Below are 26,992 nucleotides of genomic sequence, written 5' to 3'. Positions count from 1 at the left end.
AAGCAAATTCGACATAATGTCACACAAACCTCCAAAAATGGGCTGGACAAAAGTATTGGCACCCTTTCACAACTGCGGATAAATAAGAATGTTACAAGCATGTGATGCTCCTGTAAACTCACCTGGGGCAAGTAACAGGTGTGGGCAATATAGAAATCACACCTGAAAGCAGATAAAAAGGAGAGACGTTCACTTAACCTTTGCATTGTGTGTCTGTCTGTGCCACACTAAGCATGGACAACAGAAAGAGGAGACGAGAACTGTCTGAGGACCTGAGAACCAAAATTGTGGCAAAATATCAACAATCTCAAGGTTACAAGTCCATCTCCAGAGAACTAGATTTGCCTTTGTCCACAGTGCGCAACATTATCAAGAAGTTTGCAACCCATGGCACTGTAGCTAATCTCCCTGGTCGTGGACGGATGAGGAAAATTGATGAAAGATTGCAACGCAGAATAGTCCGGATGGTGGATAAGCAGCCCCAAACATGTTCCAAAGACATTCAAGCTGTCCTGCAGGCTCAGGGAGCATCAGTGTCAGCGCGAACTATCCGTCGACATTTAAATGAAATGAAACGCTATGGCAGGAGACCCAGGAGGACCCCACTGCTGACACAGAGACATAAAAAAGCAAGACTACAGTTTGCCAAAATGTACTTGAGTAAGCCAAAAGCCTTCTGGGAAAACGTCTTGTGGACAGATGAGACCAAGATAGAGCTTTTCGGTAAAGCACATCATTCTACTGTTTACCGAAAACGGAATGAGGCCTACAAAGAACAAAACACAGTACCTACGGTAAAATATGGTGGAGGTTCAATGATGTTTTGGGGTTGTTTTGCTGCCTCTGGCACTGGGTGCCTTGACTGTGTGCAAGGCATCATGAAATCTGAGGATTACCAAAGGATTTTGGGTCGCACTGTAGGGCCCAGTGTCAGAAAGCTGGGTTTGCGTCCAAGATCCTGGGTCTTCCAGCAGGACAATGACCCCAAACATACGTCAAAAAGCACTCAGAAATGGATGGCAAAGAAGCGCTGGAGAGTTCTGAAGTGGCCAGCAATGAGCCCAGATCTAAATCCCATTGAACACCTGTGGAGAGATCTTAAAATTGCTGTTGGGAAAAGGTGTCCTTCCAATAAGAGAGACCTGGAGCTGTTTGCAAAGGAAGAGTGGTCCAAAATTCCGGGTGAGAGGTGTCAGAAGCTTATTGATGGTTATAGGAAGCGACTGATTTCAGTTATGTTTTCCAAAGGGTGTGCAACCAAATATTAAGTTAAGGGTGCCAATACTTTTGTCCAGCCCATTTTTGGGGTTTTGTGTGACATTATGTCATATTTGCTTTTCTGCCTCTGTTTTATATTTGTTCCAATACATACAAAGGGAATAAACATGTGTATAGCAAAACATGTGTTAATGCAATACCTTTTTTGTGTGAAATACTTGATTTTCAGGAAAAATATCAAGGGTGCCAACAATTTCGGCCATGACTGTACATACATACATACATACATACATATACACACTGGCCCCTGCAGTCCACACCCCCTCCTCCATTGGGGGTCACCATGCTCCAGATTCTCTCTTTGCTTCCTTCCTGTGGAGTCTGCCCCCCCCCCTTCTCAGAGCCAAAACTCCCAACTGTCCCACACAGTGTTTCCGGCTCCTCCCAGAAACAGAGGTATGGGGGGGGGGGACCTAAGCGGTTAATCCTCTGCATTGTGTAAAAAGCCTGTTTGATCCTGACTTCTCTGCCCCTCCTCTTATACAAATGTCCATACTGATACGATAGACAGAACCCGTAGCCCTTCTGCACATGCTCAGTTTAGTGTGTATTACCAGAGGTTTTTTTTTTTTTTTCTTTGGAGAGTGCATGTGATCAGCACAGGGCCAATCAGCACAGTCCACACAGAGATCAGGAGTTCTGCATCCTCCTAGAGCAGAAAGAAAACTCCTCCTACAAGCTTTAACGTGCTCTGCTGGATACTGATAGAAGTCAGAAGACTGCTCGAACTGCTGATAACAGGTATTTAGCAGTTTATATTTACTAAAATAATAGCAATTCCATGTTCTCTGTACTGTGAGAGACCAGATATAGTGAATGCAGGGTCCTAACGCTTTAATTGTACAGTAGAGGACTTGCGAAAGTGCATATGATCAGCACAGGGCCAATCAGCACTGTCCAGACAGAGGTCAGGGGTTCTGCATCCTCCTAGAGCAGAAAGAAAACTGCTCCTACAAGCTTTAACCAATGCTCAGCTGAAGTCAAAAGACTGCTGTAACTGCTGATGAGAAAACAAAAAAAAGTATTTAGCAGTTTATATTTACTAATATAATTGCATTTCCATGTTGTGTGTACTGTGGGAGACCAGATAGAGTGAATGCGCGGTCCGGGGAGACCAGATAGAGTGAATGCGCGGTCCGGGGAGACCAGATAGAGTGAATGCGCGGTCCGGGGAGACCAGATAGAGTGAATGCGCGGTCCGGGGAGACCAGATAGAGTGAATGCGCGGTCCGGGGAGACCAGATAGAGTGAATGCGCGGTCCGGGGAGACCAGATAGAGTGAATGCGCGGTCCGGGGAGACCAGATAGAGTGAATGCGCGGTCCGGGGAGACCAGATAGAGTGAATGCGCGGTCCGGGGAGACCAGATAGAGTGAATGCGCGGTCCGGGGAGACCAGATAGAGTGAATGCGCGGTCCGGGGAGACCAGATAGAGTGAATGCGCGGTCCGGGGAGACCAGATAGAGTGAATGCAGGGTCCGGGGAGACCAGATAGAGTGAATGCAGGGTCCGGGGAGACCAGATAGAGTGAATGCGGGGTCCGGGGAGACCAGATAGAGTGAATGCGGGGTCCGGGGAGACCAGATAGAGTGAATGCGGGGTCCGGGGAGACCAGATATAGTGAATGCGGGGTCCGGGGAGACCAGATATAGTGAATGCGGGGTCCGGGGAGACCAGATATAGTGAATGCGGGGTCCGGGGAGACCAGATATAGTGAATGCGGGGTCCGGGGAGACCAGATATAGTGAATGCGGGGTCCGGGGAGACCAGATATAGTGAATGCGGGGTCTGGGGAGACCAGATATAGTGAATGCGGGGTCCGGGGAGACCAGATATAGTGAATGCAGGGTCCGGGGCGCAGTAACACTTTAACCAGAGAAGAGCAGAGCAGGCACACACTTGCACCATTAACAACCAGTAATAGCTGTTTATTTTAAGGGGTCGGAATCACATAGTGTCCTGCTATTCACCTTGGATGCATTGTGCTAACTGTTAATGCAACACATTTCAAATTCATAGCATGTTTTAGAAGCGCTGCAGTGTGAAAGCAGTCTAATCCAAAGCGAACCGGACTACCTTTTTGCAGCAAAACTGGAAATCTGTCATAACCTGCAATCTCCAGTGGAGGGAAGACAGAGGGAACATTCATTAAGGTGATTATTTTGACTACAACAATTTTTCTGCATCTGTCTACTTTTCACCAGTTTCCTTTTACGCTGCAATTCAGCTCTTAACCTTCAACTCTACAAAACTAAAGATAAAGTAGGCACAACCTTCCTTCCATTCTGTACAATTAGAGAAATCAGGCAGAATTCGGTTGCAAACTGGTGTGAAATAAAAAGTGATGACTTTGCCAAGCTTTCCAATAGGCCATTAATGTGTGATAAACCGCAGAGCATGCCTCTACTTGCAGCAAACACTGGAAGGGTAAATATTTGTATACGCGGTTGTTGTTCAATCCAAGTATATCTGGATGTAGAACAACCATTACAAGTATTCATTCTAGCTGTAAAGTAGGTCATGAAAGCTGGACGTGTGCTTTTATCAGAAGCAGGTTTACTGCAACATAAAATGTGCAACAAAATGTTCAGGTATTTTCAACACTTCATAAAACAGAACTCTAGAACAAGCCAATATAAAACTAGTTTTGACATACACCTAGCACATATACATCAAACACCTCATATTGGCGCCGTTATCACCTGCACAGCAGTACAGTCAGTCAATTAGACTGTCGCGGTTCACCTAAGGGCTGTTCACACCAGCATCATGCATTACCACACAGCTCTTGGGGTGCGATGTGAAGGCAGCATGATGCCAACGCACTGTAAAAAGAACATTTCCACAGCTAGATTTTTTGTTAGAAGGTTATTGAAATGTCAGTGTGACATTTCCTTCAGTTCTGTTGTCTGAAGTGTGGCATCAGAAGGGATTTTTTTCAGCAGGAAGGCAGTTCCAGCACCTCCACCACTGAATGTATGTAATGGCAAGTGGTGCTGGGGTGTGCTGGAGGGTCTATTGATGCTGCCGATCTATTGTCCCTGGAGGGGGATCTATTTTTGCATGGTGGTCATTACTGGGAGGTCAATTGCTGCTGGAAGGGATCTACTGTTGAGGGTAGATCTGTTGTTGGGGTGGTATTCTGTTGTGGGGATCCATTGTTGCTGGGGGAATCTACTATTGCTGGAGTGGGGCTATTGTTGCTGGCTGCAGGAGATCCATTTTACTGCTTTTCTTGGAATCATTAAATGGCATACAAAAGGATACTTGGCTCTATATTCTGTAAAAGGAGCAGTGTGGGGAGCGGGGGTAGGGGTAAAAACATGTTGTGTGTACTGTGGGAGACCAGATATAGTGAATGCAGGGTCTTGGGTTTAGTAACACTAAGTAACTCCCAAAGCTTGGCTGAAAAACTCCAATTCTGTGTCCAGGTCTTTCTGGAGACCTGGAGGCCGTGTGCAGGTATGTACACTTATAGGTGATGCCTGGCCATAGCTCAAGGATCCTATCAGGAGACAGGCGTAGGCTCTTGCTACAAGAGATACTCCACTTGAGAGACCGCGGTGCATGCTGGAGGAGAGATTGTGTGTCCATAGGACTAGGAAGGTCTGGAGGTCTCACATGAGTCTCCGGGGTGCCAGGAGAAGCCCTAAGAGGGCCAAGAAGTGGGCCTGTGTAGCCGGGTGAGTTGGTCTGAGGGACCAGTTAAAAGCAGTAACACTGCTGAAGAGATCCAGCTGGCTTAGCATTCTTCTATTACCGGTTTTGATCATGGAAAGCCCAAGTAGGCAAGTTTTCCATTGAGCTTTTACTTTTGTGTTTAATAAAAGCGGGCCAACAATCCCAAAAGTAAAGTTTGGAAAAAACTGCTACTACCACTGAGCTAATAATTGTAGGGTGTTAGTACCCTTTTCATGTTTTGTGAAAAGGCAAACCTACACTTTGGGGCAGATTTAATAAAAAGACAGACTGCGCACTGTGTAAGTGCAGCTACACTCATACTCCCCAGAGATTAGTGAAGGTGGTGAAGCTCTGCTGATTTCTATCATCCAATCATGTACAAGCAAAAAAGGTTTCTTATTTTCCTTACACCCGATTGGTTATTCTTTACAATGTGAAGCTTCACCACCATTCACTAAGCTCTGGGGAAAAAGAAGTGCAACTGCAAAGTGCACAGTCCATTTGCCTTTAGTAAATCAACCTTTTTAAATTAATCTGGTAATACTCCAAATAACACTTCCTTGTCCCCGAGTGTCTACCTACACTTGCTCCACTGTATCCATGGAGGTAGCCAGAGTTGTTACTAGGAATGCACCGCTATATCGGCCGCCGAAAATTATCGGTCGAAAATAGGCTTATCTACATTTTATCAATTGAAAAAAACAAAACAAAAAAAACAAAGTGCTGATAATGTGATGCTGCGTCCCATAGACTCCAATGCAAAAATCGCATTAAAGCTACCAATGCAAAAAAAAAAAAAAAAAAAAAAAAAAAAAAAAAACCAAAACCATCAGTACAGTACATTTAATCAAATTAAAAAAAAAACAAAAAAAAAAAACCACGATGTTTCAGGTTGTTGGCAAGTGAATCCTGTATTTTTGGTTTCGGCACCAAAATTTTACTTTTTGTGTACTACTAGTGGTTACCCGGACTGGACTACAAGCATGTCTACCTTTGCTCATCTCCATTACATAATGGGTTGATGGCACTAGTACTGTACAAAAGCCTAACATTGTTCATGTATTCTTTTCGGGGACAGACACTGCATTTCTGGCAAGATCAATAGGCATTTTCTGTACCGGCTGAAAATGTGGTGTTGAATGTGTGGCTGTATTAGTTTTTTTTCAGGCGAATGACTGGTTAAAAACGGCATTATGTAAAATGTTTGCACCTAAGTTTAGGTATCATTCTGTTTACAAAATGAAACTCATTAGCTCACTTAGGCTACATGCGTCCCAGGTGTTCAGCCAACTGCCATTGTTTTTGGGCACCTGGGAGGCACAGTGTACAGTCCTGCTGCCAGCAGCCTGCCAATATTTATATATGCAATCAAGGACGTATGCACCAAACACAGGAATTCTGCATTCCGTGCAAACGGTCCCAATGTGAGTACAACTCGGTATGGCTAGACAGTTCACCCGTGGCTCCTGGAATTTTTCAGGCATATGACACACATGGGACTTACACAGCACAATGCAGAAAACCACATAACCAAAAACAAAGCAAAAAGATTGTAAACAAGAAACTCAGCTGCTTCCTCAAATTTCTGAAAAACATTTTGCATGTGTAAAACTGATGTGTGCTTTCATGCACAAGTGAACACAGGTGGTCCTATAATATGCAGCGTCTTGTACAAACCAACAGTACACAATATGACGTACAACAATGGACAGGCAAATGAATGCAGAATTTAGGAGACAACCAATTCAATCTATTGGGCAAATAGGCGGACTTTTAGGCACAAAGAAAAATTTGGTCCTGCATTCCACCTAGGAAGTTACAGGAACACTGGAAACCTGACAATATCCACAGATGTTTATCTGTGTTTGCAGAAAATGTTCTTCGCCTGAAAAAAGAAAACAAAAAAAAAAAAAACACACAACTGCAGTCACCATATTGCAGGACTGGTAAACAGCAATATAAACCCATCAGCCATAACATTATGACCACCCATCATAACCCATTGAAGCATGGACTCCACTAGACCTCTGAAGGTGTGCTGTGGTATCTGGCACCAAGCCACCTGTAGCAGATCACTGAAGTCCTGTAAGATGCAAGCTGGTGACTCCAAGGATCAGACTTGTTCTTCCAGCACATCCCACAGATACACAATTGGATTGATAACCGGAAAATTTGGAGGCCAAGTCAACACTTCAAACTCACTGTTGTGTTCCTTAAACCATCCTTTAATTCATTAGACCAGGCCGCCTTCTTCCATTGCTCTGTGGTATCCAGTTCTAATGTCCACGTGCAGATTGTAGTCACTTTTGGCCATGGACATGGATCAAACAGGCACCCTGTCCACTCTGAAGCCTCATACGCAACAGACTGAGATGCACCGTGTTCTGACTCCCAGGGTGGATAAAAATCAATGATTTTTTTTTTAAAAATCAAAAAAAATCAGATTTAAAATCAGATTTTTTTTTTTTAAATAAAATGCTTTTTGAGGAAAATATATTACCATCCAAAGGTTATTCCATCATGAAATAAAGATTAGTTTTTTAATTATGTAGAATAAGGCTGTATATGTTTAATTTGTTTGGTAAATAAATTCCATGAATCCATTCACAATGTCATGCTCTTCCAGAGGTTTTTGTAAGATTATTGGGCAGTTTCTCTGCCTACAAGATATTATCACAGATGTTGGTTTACTTTTGCAGTTCTCAAAACTGAATTTGACTCAGCGGAGATCACATGCCTCTTCACAGCAAAAATGTTATAACATGAACAGAGTTAAGAAAAAGACCTTCATCCTAACTTCTACAAACCTATGAATACAGAATCAACCCCTTCAGTGCTAAATTTCAAGAAGTTCAGTGAATAGAATAGAAACAATATTTTTCTGATTGTTTGGAGTGGAATAGATCTGCACAAGAAGAAAGTGAGACTAAGTGTGAGGAGGAGGAAGGGGCTGACAGTCTAAGTTTCTTAAAATATATATATTTTGTTTAGCCAAATTAGTTAACAAACATGGATGTTTGTTTAGGCAAATCACATATGCTGGAATGTTATTGTTTCAGATGAATAAATCTATTAAATTGTTATTATTAAGGTAATGATTATTTTTCTCCTTCCTAAGTACAACAGAAAAGTTGTCCAAATATGAATGATTAACCTATTAAACTGGGGATAAAAAAACTAATATGAAAAGTTATTCTAAAAATCTTCATCTACTTGCATATTAAAGTTATACCAGCAAGAATTAGTCTTTATGTAGAAAACTAGGATTTAAATCAAATCCACCCTGCTGACTCCTATCAGAACCAGCATCAAATTGTTCAGTAACTATTCTATTGGATCGGACTACACGGGCCAGCGTTCGCTCCCCACATTCATCAGTGAGCGTTTGCTTACCCATGACCCTGTTGCCAGTTCACAAGATTCCCCTCCTTGGACCACTTTTGGTAGTTCTGACTACTGCAGACTGGAAACATTCCACTGTAGTTTTGGAGTTGCTTTGACCCAGCCGTCTAGCCATTACAATTTGGCACTTCACAAAGTCGGTCAAATTCCTATGCCCCATTTTTTTTTTTTTTTTTACTGTAGTGCCCTACTTTCAAGTAACGCCCAATAGTTACACAGCAATAGTTGCCAGTCATTGAGGGGTTAATTGTGATCCTCCTGCTTAGCTTTCTCCCTGGCAGCTGTGGGGTTAAATCTGCGTGACGCCATTTGCTGGGCAATTTCGGGAGTGATCTGTGTGGATGGCTGCAGGACAGGCGCCCCCTTCTCGCATGCTTATGCATGAGACTCCTAATGAGTCTGTCAGTCACAGGAGAGGGGGTGTGATGACAAATGACTTCTGCTGTTATGTTGTGTGAGGTGAACTGGTCAATCTTGATTTTTTGGGGTTTACAACCTCTAAGTTCCACAGTGAGTATACCAAGAGCATATGCCAAGCTCATGCATTACTCGGTATGTCTCCCACTGACATGCCCCTCTATATGCAACCAACGAAAATATGGAAATGTAGTTTACTGGGTAGCTTGAGGGAGAAGTGCATGATAACTCTGCCCACCATACTCTTTAGGAGGGCAGCAGAAAGCCAACATTGAAATTTAAACTATTATGGAGCTAAAAAGGGTATAGGACCATCTCCCAAGACTACTGAGAGGCTGGAACATTTACATAATGGGGAACCCACAAGACTTTTGTTGTACTTTATCCGCTTGCTAACCACAGACTTTATGTGCACCAGCAGGGTGGGTGGGCCTTTAATGACCAAAAGCAGCACATATGCATCTATGGGCCCGACAGTGCCCAGTCTCTATATATGATCGGGAACCAGTGGGATGGGCTATCATGTGACAGCCAACCACAGTGATCACTTAAGTGGGGAGTCCGTTCTGCCTCCCAATGTTGAAACCCTCTTAAAAAGGACCACCAAGAAGGGGTTAGCAGCACAGCATTCATAAGTGTTACTATAAACGGTCACTCTATTCTCCATCTGATGTGTTCATATGTCACAGCGCTTTGCATCATGGTAAATTTAATGTGGCTTGCCATGTTAACTGGTGGCACCACCTCTCAAACTCATTGTTTCAATCCAATGGGGCTGTGTCGCAACCACAGGCTGAATTATTTAGGGGCATTAGCTCCATGATAATCTGCCAATCAGCAGAAAAATGGAACTAAATTTAGGTATTCTGGAGGTTGCTGGATCATCACCCAAATGCCTTTAAGCGATCCACTGCAATCAGTTTTCAAATTATTGGCTGGTGTGTACCCCGCCACAAGCGGTCTATAAACGGATCACAATTTGACCAGTTCAGCATGGATCAGACAAATTTCGATCCTTCTGTGGCTGTCAAATGATCAACCTCACTTATTATGGATGGGGGAATCTGCTTTTTTTTTCTTTCAATTAATCAGCCTGATGATCCATGTATGGCCAGCTTTAGTAGGGGTTTCATCTCTGGTATGTTTACCTGATGTACACATATGTGGGGCACAGTACAGCTTGAACGGCTCTCTGCTCATGGAAGTGTTTTGGGAGACAAAGATGATATACAGTTACAACAAGCAATTAATGAATTCAGTTTATAAAAACATTCAATACGAAGCAGTCTCCAACTTAAATACTTTCTGGCATAAAGAATACACCTGATGTGCATATTGTTTTTCCAGATCAGTGAATCAAAGCATTGAAGCATTTGGACCATCATTGAAGCCATACAACATTAGAGGTCAGCACTGGCCGCCTTCATATTTGCTCATTATAGGAAGACATAAAATGAGATCACACTCCAGATTAACAACCACACTGAATGGAAGACAAGACCACATCATCTTCCATCATCAATAAAGATATCCAGTTTAGAAATGGCTGTTCCCACCTCAAGTTCCCCAGCAAAACATTCAACAGGGTTCCATGGTCCCCCATGTTACCTGAACCTACTTTGGTAGATAGGCAGACCTGGGAGCTCAGGTACAATACAGACTCACTGAGACACAAGTGTTCTTTACACAATTTTACTTCTATTGAAATCTGGCACATCCGGTTTAGATAGATTATAATGGAAATTTTCCAAATTCTAAAAGCCTCATTCACCCTGGCACTCCTATCTTAGGCCTGGTTCACACTTATGCAGGTTGATCCATTTTCCAGGTTTTTTCACGCACACATTGTTTATTGCATTTGTGATGTGTTTTTGGGAGGTGGCTTTTGCCCTGTGGGAGAAACCAGCAAAACCGTATCAAAAACACAAGCGCTACATCTTGAAGTCTATGAAACCAAAAGCGCAATTTGATGCGGGTAATGAAAGTCCCTGACCCTTTCTATCAAAAAAACCAAACACACACACAGTAATGTACAGTCAGGTCCATAAATATTGGGACATCGACACAATTCTAACATTTTTGGCTCTATACACCACCACAATGGATTTGAAATGAAATGAACAAGATGTGCTTTAACTGCAGACTGTCTGCTTTAATTTGAGGGTATTTACATCCACATCAGGTGAACGGTGTAGGAATTACAACAGTTTGCATATGTGCCTCCCACTTGTTAAGGGACCAAAAGTAATGGGACAGAATAATAATCATAAATCAAACTTTCACTTTTTAATACTTGGTTGCAAATCCTTTGCAGTCAATTACAGCCTGAAGTCTGGAACGCATAGACATCACCAGACGCTGGGTTTCATCCCTGGTGATGCTCTGCCAGGCCTCTACTGCAACTGTCTTCAGTTCCTGCTTGTTCTTGGGGCATTTTCCCTTCAGTTTTGTCTTCAGCAAGTGAAATGCACGCTCAATCGGATTCAGGTCAGGTGATTGACTTGGCCTTTGCATAACATTCCACTTCTTTCCCTTAAAAAAACTCTTTGGTTGCTTTTGCAGTATGCTTTGGGTCATTGTCCATCTGTACTGTGAAGCGGCGTCCAATGAGTTCTGAAGCATTTGGCTGAATATGAGCAGATAATGTTGCCCGAAACACTTCAGAATTCATCCTGCTGCTTTTGTCAGCAGTCACATCATCAATAAATACAAGAGAACCAGTTCCATTGGCAGCCATACATGCCCACGCCATGACACTACCACCACCATGCTTCACTGATGAGGTGGTATGCTTAGGATCATGAGCAGTTCCTTTCCTTCTCCATACTCTTCTCTTCCCATCACTCTGGTACAAGTTGATCTCGGTCTCATCTGTCCATAGGATGTTGTTCCAGAACTGTGAAGGCTCTTTTAGAGGTCGTTTGGCAAACTCTAATCTGGCCTTCCTGTTGTTGAGGCTCACCAATGGTTTCCATCTTGTGGTGAACCCTCTGTATTCACTCTGGTGAAGTCTTCTCTTGATTGTTGACTTTGACACACATACACCTACCTCCTGGAGAGTGTTCTTGATCTGGCCAACTGTTGTGAAGGGTGTTTTCTTGACCAGGGAAAGAATTCTTCGGTCATGCATCACAGTTGTTTTCCGTGGTCTTCCGGGTCTTTTGGTGTTGCTGAGCTCACCGGTGCATTCCTTCTTTTTAAAAATGTTCCAAACAGTTGCTTTGGCCGCACCTAATGTTTTTGCTCTCTCTCCGATGGGTTTGTTTTGTTTTTTCAGCCTAATGACGGCTTGCTTCACTGACAGTGACAGCTCTTTGGATCTCATCTTGAGAGTTGACAGCAACAGATTCCAAATGCAAATAGCACACTTGAAATGAACTCTGGACCTTTTCTCTGCTCATTGTAATTGGGATGAGGGAATAACACACACCTGGCCATGGAACAGCTGAGAAGCCAATTGTCCCATTACTTTTGGTCCCTTAACTAGTGGGAGGCACCTATGCAAACTGTTGTAATTCCTACACCGTTCACCTGATTTGGATGTAAATACCCTCAAATTAAAGCTGACAGTCTGCAGTTAAAGCACATCTTGTTCATTTCATTTCAAATTCATTGTGGTGGTGTATAGAGCCAAAAATGTTAGAATTGTGTCCATGTCCCAATATTTACGGACCTGACTGTATGTAAACATGACCTATATGAAACCACTTTAAATAGAATGTAATGCGTCTCTGCAAAAGTGAAAACACATTGAAAACCACTTAGGCGTGAACCCGGCCTTAGATGTACAAGCAAGTTTAAGGTTCCTGATCACCATTTCCTACATATAGATGTTCCTGCTTTTAGCCACACCTAAATCACAACTGTATCTGAGCACCACAAACTGAAAATGCCATTTTATTCATATTTATCATTCAAAGCAAACACCCATTCATCCATGTCTCCATTGTTTATTTTGTTTAGAAATCACAAATCACTGATTCTCTCCTCTCCAGCATTTCTAGCAGTGGCCATCTTGAGTAAGGCCAGATGATTCATTGCAGCATTTACTTCCTGGAGTCCATCTTTTTTGTTGTTGGGCCGAACCGTGCTCTGCAATACCCCTTCACAGGGACATGGCTCAGGAGCAAACCTGCTTGAGTGCCCCCATAGCAAGAGGCTTGCTATAGGGGGCACTTGGCAGGAGGGTGGAGCCAGAACCACCAGCAGGGGACCCAAAAAAGAAAAGGATCAGGGCTGCTCTGTGAAAAATCAGTGCACAGAGCAGGCAAGTATAACATGTTTTTTTTTTTTTTTTTTAATAAAATAACAAAATCAACCTTTAGGATCACTTTAATGTTAGCAGCATAAAAAATAAAAATGCCCAATGTGGATTGAGACAATTCAGTTGAAGTCTAAATTTGTAATCAGTTCCTGGATTCACAGAATTGTATTATCTCTAGGGACACTTTCACACTGATCCGCTATTGCAGCGTTCCCATTGACTTACAATGGAAGGTGCTGTTTTCATGCGCTTTTGAAAAACTGTATCAAAAAAGGTACCTTTCATTGTAAGTCAATGGAGTACGCAGGACTTTTGAAAGCTCTGCACATCTGCAGTGTAAACAATTACATGGGATTTAATGGGGAATAGTTTTCACATGCTCTTGCTGTCCTGGAAAAGTGCGGCACAAGTGTAATACGGACAGCAAATTGTGGATGGCACCCCTGGAAAAAAAACTACATGCATTTGTATCAGTTTAGAAATGTCCTCTAAACACACACAAATACAGTGTGGAGAAAGAACACACCATTCTCTACACTCAAAGTCAGCTCTCCCACTGTCTCCTGAATGCCAGGGCCAAAGCTTAAATAGAGCCATCTGCAATGCAAGCACGCAAAATAAATGGAGAGCCACACACTGATGGTGGCACAACATTGGCCAATTTATTCCACAGACAACCACAAACATGGTTCCCACCCACATTCTCTAGAGGTGATGGTCTCTGGATGAGGACCACTGTTGTGATGGTCTATAGAATAAACTGGCAAATATTGTGCACAAATCGGTGTGCACCCTGAGAATCAAAGTAAAAAAATTATGTAGCAGGCTGGTCCATTTTGCTGAAATTTCATTGCACCAACTCAAAATGATACTCAGTAGTTTGTATGGCCCCCATGTCGTGCTTGTATGAATGCCTGACAACGTCGGGGCATGCTCCTAATGAGACAACGGATGGTGTCCTGGGCTATTTCCTCCAAGGTCTGGACCAGGGCATCACTGAGCTCCTGGACAGTCTGAGGTGGAACCGGGCAGCATTGGATGGACCGAAACACGATATCCCAGAGGTGTTCTATTGGATTTAGGTCAGGCAAGCGTGGGGGCCATTCAATAGCATCAATTCCTTCATCTTCCAGGAACTGCCTGCATACGCTCGCCACATGAGGCTGTGCACCAGGAGGAACCCAGGATCCAGTGCACCAGCGTAGGGTCCGACAACGGGTCCAAGAATTTCATCCTGATACCTAATGGCAGTCGGAGTACCATTGTCTATCCTGTAGAGGTGTGCACCCCTCCATGGATATGCCTCCCCAGACCATCACTGACCCACCACCAAAACAGTCATGCTGAATGATGTTACATGCAGCATAACGTTCTCCACGGCTTCTCCAGACCCTTTCATATCTGTCACGTGCTCAGGGTGAACCTGCTCTCATCTGTGAAAAGCACAAGGCGCCAGTGGTGGACCTGCCAATTCTGGCGTTCAACGGCAAATACCAATTGAGCTCTATGGTGCCGGGCAGTGAGCACAGGGTCCACTAGAGGACGACGGGCCCTCATGAAGTCGGTTTTGGATTATTTGGTCAGAGACATTCACACCAGTGTCCTGCTGGAAGTCATTTTGTAGGACTCTGGCAGTGCTCATCCTGTTCCTCCTTGCACAAAGGAGCAGATACTGGTCCTGTTGATGGGGTAAGGACTTTCTACGGCCCTGTCCAGCTCTGAGTAACTGGTTGTCTCCTGGAATCTCCTCCATGCTCTTGAGACTGTGTTGGGAGACACCGCAAACCTTCTGGCAATGGCACGTATTGATGTGCCATCCTGGAGGAGTTGGACTGCCTGTGCACCTCTGTAGGGTCCAGGTATTGCTTCATGCTACCAGTAGTGACACTGACCCTAGCCAAATGCAAAACTAGTGAAAAACAGTCAGAAAAGATGAGTAGGGGAAAAAAAATGTCAGTGGCCTCCACCTGTACAACCATTCCTGTTTTGGGGGTCTCATTGTTGCCCATCTAGTGCACCTGTTAATTTCATTAACACCAAGGCAGCTGAAACTGATCAACAACCCCCTCTGCTACTTAAACTCCTGGAATATTGATCTTGTCAGTTAACTGACTTGATGCTATACTCTGATTAAAAAAAGTGTTCGTAATTTTTTTTTTTAGCAGTGTAGTTCAACCCCTGCAATCTTCAGAATTATGTTTGCCGATTGTGGCATTGTTTACATTATCAGGTTACGATGTAAACGAGTTCTCTTTAACCGGTATGACGTGAAACAGTCCTTGAGTGCTCTGACACCCAACAAAACTAATAAAGGAAAGCTGGCACAAAAACAAAGTACACTTTCAACAAACAGAAGATCATGTAGTCACCCTTGGGGCACAGAAAATCATCTGACCTCCAGCTGTGTTTCTTCCCTTCCCAATTACACTTCTGATGTTCACCATTTCTAGGCTAATCTCATACTTCTAACAAAAAAAAGTGTCAGAACTCATACCTTTTACTGTACAGCTTGTTGAGAAAATGAGGTGAGAAGATGAATTACATACAAGCTATCCATCTGCTATCTTGACATGGTCTACTTTAACGGTGGCCATACACACTACGATTTTTTTTTTTTTTATTATCCCGACCACGTGAGATTTAATCAAAATGGTCAAATCTTCAAACAACTGAATAGCCATAATTTTCTGTCTGATCAATTTCCAAATGGATTCAAAGTTGAAAGATCTGGGTAGGATATTATCAATCATTTTGCACTGATTGGCAGTACTGGGATACTTCATTAATACGATTGTATATCAATTTTCTTATGAAATTACATGGTGGAAATACACTCACTGGCCACTTTATTAGGTACACCTTGCTAGTACCGGGTTGGACCTGCTCTTGCCTTCAGAACTGCCTTAATTCTTCGTGGCAAAGATTCAATAAGGTGTTGGAAACATTCTTCAGAGATTTTGGTCCATATCGACATGATGGCATCATGCAGTTGCTGCAGATTTGTCGGCTGCACATCCATGAACCATTGATACAAGGCAGGATGGATCCATGCTTTCATGTTTACAACAAACTCTGACCCTACAATCTGAATGTCACAGCTGCAAATGGAGACTCATCAGACCAGGCAACGTTTTTCCAATCTTCTCTTGTCCCATTTTGGTGAGCCTGTGTGAATTGTAGCTTGTTTCATGTTCTTAGCTGACAGCAGTGGCACCCGGTGTGGTCTTCTGCTGCTGTAGCCCTTCTGCTTCAAGGTTTGATATGTTGCACGTTCAGAGATGCTATTCTGCATACCTGGTTGTAATGAGTGGTTATTTGAGTTACTGTTGCCTATCATCTCGAACCAGTCTTCCCATTCTCCTCTGACATTAACGGGGCATTTTCATCCACACAACCGACACCAGTCTGCCCATTCTCCTCTGAGATCAACGGGGCATTTTCATCCACACAACCGACACCAGTCTGCCCATTCTCCTCTGAGATCAACGGGGCATTTTCATCCACACAACCGACATCAGTCTGCCCATTCTCCTCTGACATCAACGGGGCATTTTCATCCACACAACCGCTCACTGGATATTTTCTCTCATTCAGGCCATTCTCTGTAAATTCTAAAGATGGTTATGCATGAAAACCCCAGTAGATCAGCAGTTTTTGAAATACACAGACCAGCCCACCTGGCTCCAACAACCATGCCACGTTCAAATTCACTTAAATCCCCTTTCTTCCCCCAGATGCTCAGTTTGAACCTAAGCAAGTCTTTTTCATCTAGATGCCTAAATGCTGCCATGTGATTGGCTGATTAGCAATTTGGGTTACCAAGCAATCGAACAGGTGTACCTAATCAAGTGGCCAGTGAGTGTAGATGCAATCAACAACTTATAATTGTACATTAAAGCAGAACTCCAGTCAATTTTTTTCACCATGCAGTGGGGCTGTGCCCCCCGCTGCATGGATCAGCTGCTCGTTTTTTCTACGGGTGAGCACAAAGCTCATACTCACTTGCTGATCCTCTGGAAAACCGTTTTCCCCCATGGTCCAGCGGTGGACTGTTCCCATCTGATGTCATGAACAGTCCATTTACAAGATTGCTGGACCACGCAGGGTAGCAGGAGCTGAAGGGACCGGTGGGTCAGACGGGTATATCTCCGCCATCCTTTTCCCCCAGAACAAAACAAGTAGGTAACCCTTGCCCATGATTCAAATTAAATTTACTTGTGTGTGGCACATCGGCTGAATAGGCTGTTGATTATTCCTATTGGAAAAGAAATTGATCTGCCCACCCAGCCAAAAACCTCAGAACCCCATTTAAGACAAGCTCCTTATCTCAGCACAACCAAGATGTCAGGAATAGGAGAGACTGGGCATGTACAAATGACATTACTATGAACAACCACCTTGATATCTCAGGAATGAAATGGCTCGGAAGAATTGATCTGGTATCAGTGGTTTTCTTGACCTTACTTCCACTTTAAGCCAATGATAGTAGCTTCCATATTTCAGTCCTGACAGGTTCATGTTAAATTTGATCTCCAGGTTTCATTCAATTTTAAATAGTTTGGGTCAAGTTGGTCCAAATAATCGATTTACTTTGCTTACATTTTCAGCAGCTGAGAGAGCGGTATAAACTGTATATAGCCTTAGTTACAAGTATACAGGGCTGTCTTTCGGCAGGACGACATCGTTCTGTCCCACTAATGGAACAAAATTGAATTGGGCTAAGAAGCATTCAGGCTTTCACAGGGAGCTGTGTGAATACACAGATTCCTCTAATTGGCCAAGTCAATTTGTGATGTCATTGGTGCCCCCAGGGGTGGACTGACAACTCATGGGGCCCACGGGCAATAGGGGATCATGAGGCCCCTGTGTACAAACTCAAAAAAGCCTATGAAAAAGGTACCAGGGGCATCTCATGGGGCCCCCTGACCCCCGGGCAGTGCTCGAGTTTCCAAATGGTCAGTCTGCCCCTGGGTGCCCCTCTCCAACTCAGCCAATCAGAGAAAGCTGTGTATTAATTCATAGAGTACTCAACTCCCCGTGAAAGCCTGAGCATCCCTCATCTTGAATATTTTGTTCCAGGAGAGGGAATGGAAGTCTCCATCTCACTGTTGGAGCTGTGTACTATATACCTGAGGCTTATACAGTGCACACAACCACTACATCTGTAGTCAAGGGAATAGTTCATTTGAACCATCTTGGTCCAAATTAACTGTTTAAAGTGGGTGTAAACCCTGACATATACCCAGTGAAGTGACTGGCCTCAGATGATACAAATCCTCCCACGTGTGGGGCTCTCACAGCAATCCCAGTGCTCGGTGTGCATTCCCACATGTGCATTTACTTGCATTTAGTAAAATGATTTTTGTTGTTTTTTCCTTCACTACAAAAATCTTTATGTAGAATGCAAACATTTTCCCCTTGCATTGATGTGCCTTCTGGTGTGAAAAACACAGATTTTTAATGTACATGCATTGAGTGATGCGTTTTCCCATTTTGTAGTTCATACACAGCGCAGTGACCAGTGCTTTTTCACAGCGGATGTGTCAGGCAGGGCTAGGACACAACATATGTCTTCTATGTGCCTTGTTTGCATCACAACACAGGTGTGATGTGCAGTATGGAGAAATGCAGACATGCCTCATTTTTCCACAGCACACTGATGGCAGCAGGGTGGAGACATGAATGACGTGTCATTATGTATAACTGAAGGCAACAGTTTTTACTTTTCAATAGAGTGGAGAGGAATCAGAACTCCTGTCAGGTTTTATTGCAGTCTGTGCCCCCATCAGGAATATGCACCCTCACTATTTTTTCTGTTTCCTGCTATCAAAAGTGAAAAAAAGCCCTAATTTTGGGTGGTCCGCAGTACAAGAACAGAAGAGAAATATTCCAATGGAGACACCAGTTCCAGTGAAAACCAAGGATTCCTCTAAATTTTGAGGGATTTCCCCTCACTCAGTTTGGCAATGGGACAGGAAGTGAAAAGAAATCTCATCAATGGGACACAGATGGCAAAAAAAACCCAACAGGGGTTATAAACCTCCCTTAACAGAAGTTCACACTAGTCCATCCTGTGCTGGATTGCTTCTCACAGCGCGGCTAAGCAGCCGCTGTCAGGTTTTCAGGAGGCAGCCATAATGACTTGAATGGTACGCATTAAATTTGTTGCAGCCACGGTATTTGAAAAGCACCTTCCAGCTGTACTGTAGACTTTAGGTGGATGGTAAATCTTTGGCACAACCACCTGTTTTTACCACCCACTGGAAAGAAGCCTTAGGACTCCTTTACACTGGTGTCACCTCTGAAGAGCGATCTGTGGTGAATGGCTTTATTTCACAAAAGATTTATTGAATTTTCAACAAATCCAACAAAAACTGATATGTATTACAGAGTACAAATAGTGTAGCAGAAGTATGACAATATTGAGGTGCAATTTCTGGGAGCCCAGCCATCAAAAAGAGTGGCAATACAAGAACATATAGCACATCCAGAAAAGGGGCACGATGGTCATACATGAAAGGCATGAGCAATGTATAGCTCTCCCTTTGGCTGTTCCTCATCATCTGATCAGTAGATGCTTCATATGTTTGGGATTGAAGATCATGCACAACTAATCTGTTGGTGGATGGCTATTTAGCGGGCGTTTGGTCAACTCCTCACTGCATGACCCCCCAAACACCCAAAACACCTTGCTGTAAACACGTACATTGCGCTTTTCTGCTGCAGCATGTGTACACCCCGATTTTCTACCCCCTCACAGTACATTTACTGCAAGCAGGTGGCAGTGCCAAGCTAGGCGACATACCCGTACATTGCCGCCTGGCTTCCAGGTTTCAGGCAAACGCCCCCTGCTGACTAATGCTGTGATTGGACACAGCACAAGTTTGTTAGCAGGTTTCAGCCATTGAATTTGTCTGAAACCTGCTGATCATCTGTGTCCAATCACATCACAGAGATCTGTATTTACAAAACACACAGAATTCGGTGTAAACAGAAGAGTGATCTGGCTGTTTCTTCTCCCTGAAAAGCAGGGAGAAAAAAAAAGAAAAGAAAAAAAAAGAGAAAAGCACACATTGTTCGGCACACCGTTAACCCCTTGATTGCCTCCTAGATGTTAATCCCTTCCCAGACAGTGTCATTAGTAAATTGTACAGTATTATATCTATTGTATTATATAGTGTCACTAGCGATGTCAGTGTCCCTCCCAGTGTGTTCGCGCCAGATTGCCCGCCACCCTATCACAGTCCCACTATAGATTGCTGATCACCGTCATTACAAACATAGCATCTATAGCTACGTAAATTCCAGTCATTAAAACATTATAATATACATTTATTGGGATTTTTTTTTTAACCAATGACGTAACAGAATACATTTGGGCCTAAATAAATGAAGGAATTTTATTTTTATTGGATATGTTTTATAACAAAAAGCAGAAAATATTGCTTTTTTTTTTTCAAAGTATTCAGTCTTTTTTTTGTCTATATAATATAAAAATCCAGCAGTGATCAAATATAAAATGAAAGCTCTATTTCTGTGAAAAAAAACCTCACAAATTTCTTGTTGTTTTTTTTTTTTAAAGTTAGATTTAACCACTTGCATACCGGGCACTTTTACCCCCTTCGTGCCCAGGACAATTTTCAGCTTTCAGTGCTGTCGCACTTTGAATGGCAATTGCGCAGTCATGCAACACTGTACCCATATGAAATTTTTATAATTTTTTTCACACACATACAGCTTTCTGTTGGTGGTATTTAGTCGCCACTGGGAGTTTTATTTTTTGCACGATATACAAAATAAGAGCAAAAAAAAAAAGTTTCTCTTTGTTCCTATAATAAAATTTTGCAAAACAGGTGATTTTTCTCATTCACTGATGTTTGTTGATGAGACTGCATTGATAGGCAGCACTGATGGGCACTAATAGGCAGCACTGGTGGGAATTGGTGAGGAGGCACTGATGATGCTGCACTGAATGACGGCACTGCTGGGTGGTGATCATCAGTGCCCTGATGATCATTGGTGCAGATTTCTTCTGTGTCATTTGCCGGTTATCAGCAGTACTTTCCTCACGCTGTGACAGCGTTTTCAGCATAGTTTAGACACCCTCCAGAGAATCCAGTGTTTCTCCACAAGATCCTCGTTATCAGACACCACCGGGTCCCATACCGCCATGTTACGTGTGTCCTCATTTAGAGGCATTCTGGCTTCAGCTGGTGGGCACTGCGGTGACCTGTTGCTAGGCCTGCTCCACTCCTCTTTTCAGAATGAAAGACTAGGCGTTCTTGGGATATGTGATGAGCATATCCCAGGAAGCATCATGCGCACGTCATTCGCCTGGGCGAATATGCGCATGGGGTGGGGCCACAGAGTTTAGAAAAAAAAAAAAAAAACACACAAATTAACTTCATTCTCGCTGCCCTATAGCAGAAATACTGCTACAAGGTGGCAGGGTGTGCAAAATCTCTCACACACGATTTTGCATTTTTGGGTTGGGGGCATACGCGGGACCCGGTGATGCCCTACCAGCACCCAGCGATAGCCATGCATCACTGACAGGGGAGAGACCTGTATGTAAACAATACAGATCTCTCCCGTCAGCTCCTGCACATTGCTTTGTATGACTCTGCATAGCAGAGCCATACAAAGCAGTGTGCTTGCACAGTAAAGCACAGCGCACAGTAAACCCTTTGATCACCCCAGATGTTAACCCCTTCCTGCCCAGTGTCATTAGTACAGTGTCAGTGCTTTTTATTAGCACTGATCACTCTATTGGTGTCACTGGGGATGTCAGTGACATCAAGTCAGTCCCCCCCCCCCCAGAGTCAGAATGCCTGCCCGCAGTTCCGCTATAAGTTGCTGATCACCATTACTAGTATAAAACAAAAAATTCCAGTATATGTACCGCCATTTATAGACGCTACACCTTTCACGTAAACCAATTCATTTACACCTATTGGGATTTTTTTTTATTTTAGCAAAGACATGTAACAGAATACATTTTGGCCTAAATTTATGACGAAATTTGATTTTTTAAAATTTTTGTTACTGAACATGTTTAACCAGTTCCCTACCGTGCTATAGCCGAAAGACGGCTACAGCGCGGTTCTCTGGTTCTGCGACGATGTCCATGGACGTCATTCCAGAAAACGCCCCCTGCGCGCCCCCAGTGATCGCTGTGCCCTACAGACACGGCTGATCACCGGATACGGTAAACGGCTGATCACCGGATACGGTAAACGGCTGATCACCGGATACGGTAAACGGCGGCCTTTTACCACGTGATCAGTAGATCACCAGGTAAATAGTTGCCGGTTATAGGCTGATCTTTACTCACGCTGTCACAGCGCAAGGAATGTACTGCCCAGAACCAGCAATTGTTGGCTAAAGGATTGGCACTGATCTTCAGGGCACTGATGATCAGCACCCATCAGTGCCTCCCACAGCACCCATCAGTGCCTCCCACCTGTACCCATCAGTGCTCTGAAGTGCCATCCACCTGTGCCACCCAGCACTTCCAGCTCATCAGTGCCACCCAGCAGTGCAGCCTATCAGTGCAGCCTCATTAACAAACATCAGTGAAGGAGAAAAATTACCTGTCTGCAAAATTTTATAACAGAAACAAAGAAAAACTTTTTTTTTTTTCACATTTTTTGCTCTTTTTTTGTTTATCTTGCAAAAAATAAAACACCCAGTGGCGATTAAATATCACCAACAGAAAGCTCTATTTGTGTGAAAAAAAAAATGATAAAAATGTCGTATGGGTACAGTGTCGCATGACCGTGCAATTGTCAAACTGACAGTGCTGAAAGCTGAAAATTGACCTGGGCAGGAAGTGGGTATAAGTGCCTGGTAGACGAGGGGTTAATAGCAAAAAGTGAAAATTTTTTATCAAATTTTTTTTTTTTTTTTAATAGCATAAAAAATGAAACACAGACGCCAGATACCACCGAAAGAAAGCTCTATTTGTGGGGGGAAAAGGACATATTTCATTTGGGTGCAGCGTAGCATGACCATGCAATTGTTAAAGTAACGCAGCGCCGTATCGCAAAAAATGGCCTGGTCAGGAAGGGAGGTAAATCCTCTGGACGGCAAGTAGTTAAAAAATTAAAATAATAAAGAGACCAAAACAAGGAAAAACAAAAAAAGGAATAAAAAAAGAAAAAAAGGAAATTAAAAAAATAGGAAATATAAAATCCCATCATTAATGCAGAGGAGGGGTAGAGGGGTCGGATCTTTATGTAGAGGGTGAAGATTGGCTTTACTAGCATTCCAAACATGCCTGAAACGTGGTCCCTGAGCTTCTTCAGTGCGATGTGCAGAGGGCGGCCTGTTCAAGTGAAGTCAAGTAAGTCGCGCAAAAAATAAATCAATGAGCGGAACTCGCGTTCCTGCAATGTGACAGGTAAGTGGGGCTTAGTTCTACTTTAAAAAAAAAAAAAAAATAAAGCCAAATGATGCGATGAAACGGACGCCACATTGCGCCCTGAAGGACCTCACAGCGCCCGCCAACCACGCGGCAAAATGTTGTGTTTGACAACGCAGGCTAGCGCACACCAGCCATGAGCTCATGGAAACACATCACGACGTGTCACCTGTTGCGTTGACATCCAATACATAGCACCGTGAACAGGTGACACGTGTGGAAGCAATGCACTGTGCGTTTTGATGCGTCTTTATTGATTTCTATGGAAATTGTATGGGGGGGGGGGGTCAGCCACAGACAACATACATCTGACAGTGGGGGGAGGTAACAATGAAATGTGTGAAGAATGTTGTGCTGGACGGACACCGGCCTCTAACAGGCTAGACTGCAAGCTCTGCGGTCCAGCGTCACGTGTCAGGCGGCACCGCTGGGCCGTGTAGTCCCCCCGGCTCGAGACTCTCACCTCATCCACGGTGCGGCGCGGGAGGTGCAGCATTCCCAGCAGCAGCTTCAGCTTGACGGCGGAGGAGAGGTTGTGGAAACACAGGCGCACGTTGTCGATGACGGTGGCGGTGAGCAGCGAGGCGATGCTGGGGGGAGCCCAGAGCTCGTCCGCCGAGCCCAGCTTGTTGTGAAGCCACAGGCCGGTGTCGCTCTCCCTCATCGACGCCATCTTGAGAAAAGAAAAACATCGCGAGCAGGCATTTTATGAGGACACCTAAAAAAAAAACCTGCGAGGCCCCCCTCTGGCGCTATGAGGCGGAATGGTGCCTGTGCTGAGTTCTCGCGATACCTGTGTGCGGGGGCACTGCCATGGCCGGCACCTGTAGGTGGAGGCTTCGTGTCTCTTTCCATTCCTATACTGTTATAAGGCGAACAATTAGATGGGAGCTGTAGGCTAGAGACGTCTGAACCGATAGCTAGGATCTCCATCATTGAATGCCCACATCAAAGATGGCCGATGGACGCTGAGCGCGTCTCCCCTACATGGCAATGCTCACCAGCACCATGACGACGCGATTTTCCAGTTTGTACAAGTGCCTACAAGGACCAAAATACGTTCAAGTACAATTTGAAATAAAAATTCAAAATGAGTGAACACGCAGACTTTTCATTGCAGCAGAGGCCTACCGAGGGCCATTCAATAAAGTATTTGCAACAATTTTCTGGTGGTGTGGTCCTTCAGAAAGGCCTGCGCCTAATTCTGGATAGTTGAATTAACCTCTTGGCGCCGGCAGTACGCATGTATGTGGCCACCTGGCGGGTGGGCCTTAACACTGAGCCGCCACATATATCTGGCCCTGTTAAAACTACTTACCGTGCTGAGAGTGCGCTCCCAGCACAGTAGTCAGCGGGGACTGGTAAGCGCCTGATGCATACTTGCGATCAGGAGTTTTCCAATCACGTGACTGCCAATCACAGAGGTCACAAGACCTGAATGTCCGCCTCCCAGCTTTTAGAACGTTTAAAGGGACAGGAGTTGAAAAGCGCTAAAGCAGAGGTTCACCAGAAGTGAAGTCTGTCTATCCGGTGGCTCTGCTGTCCATTAGTCACCATCATAATGGCTCATACACAGATGTACCCACAGGCTCAAGCTACTTGCTGTGGGTTGTCAACAAAGCTGCTATGAATGAATCTCATTCATAACAGCTCAGCTTCCTATACTAGTGAGCTGTGATTGGCCCACAAGCTATCACATGATCAATCAAAGCACCCTGTACCATGTGATTAGCTGTTGCCAATCACAGATCAATAGTAATCCCAGCTGTCATGTATGAAACTAATTCATGACAGTTAAAAGCATTGCTGTTACAACGGTCTTCACTGTATCAGCAATCAAAGATTAAAAAAAAAAGAAAAATCCCCGATCACCCCTCCCCCCCAAGAGTAGTACAGTGTAAAGCCTAGTACACACTAATTATTATTATACAGGATTTATATAGCGCCAACAGTTTTCTCAGCAATTTACAATATAAAGGGAGACAATATACAGCAAAAATACAGTTCAATACAAGAGGGTTAGGAGGGCCTTGCTCCTTGGAGCTTACAATCTAAGAGGGAGGGGCTGGTGGTACAAAAGGTAGTAACTGTGGGGGATGGACTGGTAGGAGAAATAGAAGATTTTGTAATTAGCTGAAGGCAGGATAGGCTTCCCTGAAGACATAGGTTTTCAGAGATCGCCTAAAAGTGGGCAGAATAAGCGATAATCTAATAGATTGGGGTAGAGAGTTCCAGAGGATGGGGAGGCTCTGAAGAAGTTCTGGAGACGGGCATGGGAGGAGGAGACAAGGGAGCTAGAGAGGACGGTTTGGGTGATATTTGGAGACAAGATTGCTGATGTAATTTGGGGCAGAGTTATAAATGGTTTTATATGTTATTGATGATATTTTGCATTTTTTTCGTTGGGCAATGAGAAGCCAGTGCAGGGATTGGCAGAGAGGGGTGGCAGATATGGAACGGTTAGTAAGGTGGAGGAGTCTGGTAGCAGCATTCATGATAGACTGAAGAGGGGATAGCCTGCGATGAGGTAGGCCAATGAGGAGGGAGTTACAATAGTCAAGGCGAGAGATAACAAGGGAGTGAATAAGTTGTTTAGTAGTTTCCGTGGTAAGGAACGGGCGTATCTTGGAGATGTTGCGGAGGTGAAGTCTACAAGATTTGGACAGTGATTGGATTTGGGGCTGAAAGGACAGATGGGGGTCCAGGATTACACCTAGTACCCTGGCATGGTTTTTCAGTGGCCTGAATAAAAAAAACGTGACAGCTCCGGAGGTTCCGCTGTACTAACTGTCCAATGTTAGTACAGCAATCTCCCCTGCTGTGCTATTGTGTTCTGACATTGGAAAGATCCTATAACCAGACTGGAGCAGCCTTAGATTAGGTAAGGATAAGCATCTTTCCTTTACAGGGTAGTTACTATAAGGCTGGGAGTAGGTTTAAGCTTAGATAGATTTTGACTGTATTTCTACCTTAACTTGAATGATATCTGTCCTGCTACCTGTCCTTGGTTTAGACATACTGTATGTTGGGATCAGTGACCATATTGTCACAGTCGGCTTTGCCAGGGTGCCAGACGGGTTGCTTGGGAGTCCAATTAATATTTTACTATGAGTCCCGTAAGCTGTAGTAATGCCCCTGCTTGTTTTCTGTAATGCAGCCTTCTATTTCTTGATTGCTCACTGCTTACTTCATCTGAGACTGTCATAATCACATAAAGATCCAACCACTAGATGTGACCGCATATAGCTGGCAGATATACCCATATACAATACTGTTCAAAAGGCACTTTGAATTAAGAAAACTTTCAGAAATTGAAGTGTTAAGTTTATTTTTCTGTACTCCAAAATGTTTTTGTGAATAGTTGAGCCGCTTAACCTTGTTTCCACTTTTTGTCAGCAATTCTTCCATGAAGACCACTTCTGGCCAGACTTCCCTGGATAGTAGAAGGGTGTACCTGGGTTCTACTGGTTTCTGCCAGTTTTTTTGATGATGGCACTGCTGGACATGTTCCAATGTCAAAGAGAAGAA

At 43.9% G+C, this 26,992-nt stretch overlaps 1 protein-coding gene across 1 annotated transcript in view; it reads right to left on the bottom strand.

The window, feature by feature from the left end:
• NELFA (negative elongation factor complex member A) overlaps positions 1-24,378 on the bottom strand; it is a 55,661-nt gene extending 31,283 nt beyond the window's left edge. The window contains exon 1 of the mRNA XM_089692260.1: positions 23,928-24,378. Coding sequence (XP_089548386.1) covers positions 23,928-24,137 — 210 coding nt within the window. The 5' untranslated portion in view covers positions 24,138-24,378. The remainder of the gene's footprint in view (positions 1-23,927) is intronic.
• Between the last annotated feature and the right edge of the window lie 2,614 nt (positions 24,379-26,992).

The sequence above is a fragment of the Staurois parvus genome, unplaced genomic scaffold (assembly GCF_062004578.1).
Source record: "Staurois parvus isolate SC_StPar_1 unplaced genomic scaffold, SC_StPar_1.0 ptg000581l, whole genome shotgun sequence".
In the NCBI taxonomy this organism is placed as follows: domain Eukaryota; kingdom Metazoa; phylum Chordata; class Amphibia; order Anura; family Ranidae; genus Staurois; species Staurois parvus.
This window is presented reverse-complemented; position numbering and strand designations above follow the sequence as displayed.